Raw genomic sequence first — 506 nt, forward strand, 5'->3', positions numbered from 1 at the left:
TGTGTGTGTGTGTGTGTGTGTGTGTGTGTGTGTGTGTGTGTGTGTGTGTGTGTGTGTGTGTGTGTGTGTGTGTGTTTCTAGGACTCGTTGGCGCACATGTGTGTGCCATGTGATTGTTCGCTGGCAGGGCCCCGCAGTACTGTAGTCTCAGGAAACATCGCAAGCGTGCTTGGCGCGCCAACCACGCACGCTGCTTGCTCCAGGCGCTGCCGCTAGCGACTTGGGACCCCCCCTCTGCTTGCCTGCCGCTCCCGTGCACACACCCTGTACCCCCCCCCACCCCGTCTCGGCCGGCGACGCAGCTGGAGGAGCACGATAAGGAGCTGGCGGCAGCGCTGGCGGCGCTGGCGGAGGCGCGGCGGCGGCGCACGATGCTGCTGGGGTTCAGCCAGGAGCCGGCTGACTTCATTGACGCTCTGATGGCGGCGCAGGTGTGTGCGTGTGTGAGTGTGAAGGTTTGCGAGTGGGTTGATGTTCATGCACGTGCATGTGTTTGTTGTGTTTCT

At 62.3% G+C, this 506-nt stretch overlaps 1 protein-coding gene across 1 annotated transcript in view; it reads left to right on the forward strand.

Annotated features, from left to right (window-relative positions):
* Positions 1-506, forward strand: part of MNEG_5990 (putative SWI/SNF complex component SNF12 like protein) — a gene marked incomplete at both ends in the record, with an annotated part of 4,294 nt that overhangs the window by 2,589 nt on the left and 1,199 nt on the right. The window contains one exon of the mRNA XM_014045538.1: positions 303-431. Coding sequence (XP_013900992.1) covers positions 303-431 — 129 coding nt within the window. The remainder of the gene's footprint in view (positions 1-302; positions 432-506) is intronic.

This window comes from Monoraphidium neglectum, assembly GCF_000611645.1.
Source record: "Monoraphidium neglectum strain SAG 48.87 unplaced genomic scaffold scaffold00935, whole genome shotgun sequence".
NCBI classification, from domain to species: Eukaryota; Viridiplantae; Chlorophyta; class Chlorophyceae; order Sphaeropleales; family Selenastraceae; genus Monoraphidium; species Monoraphidium neglectum.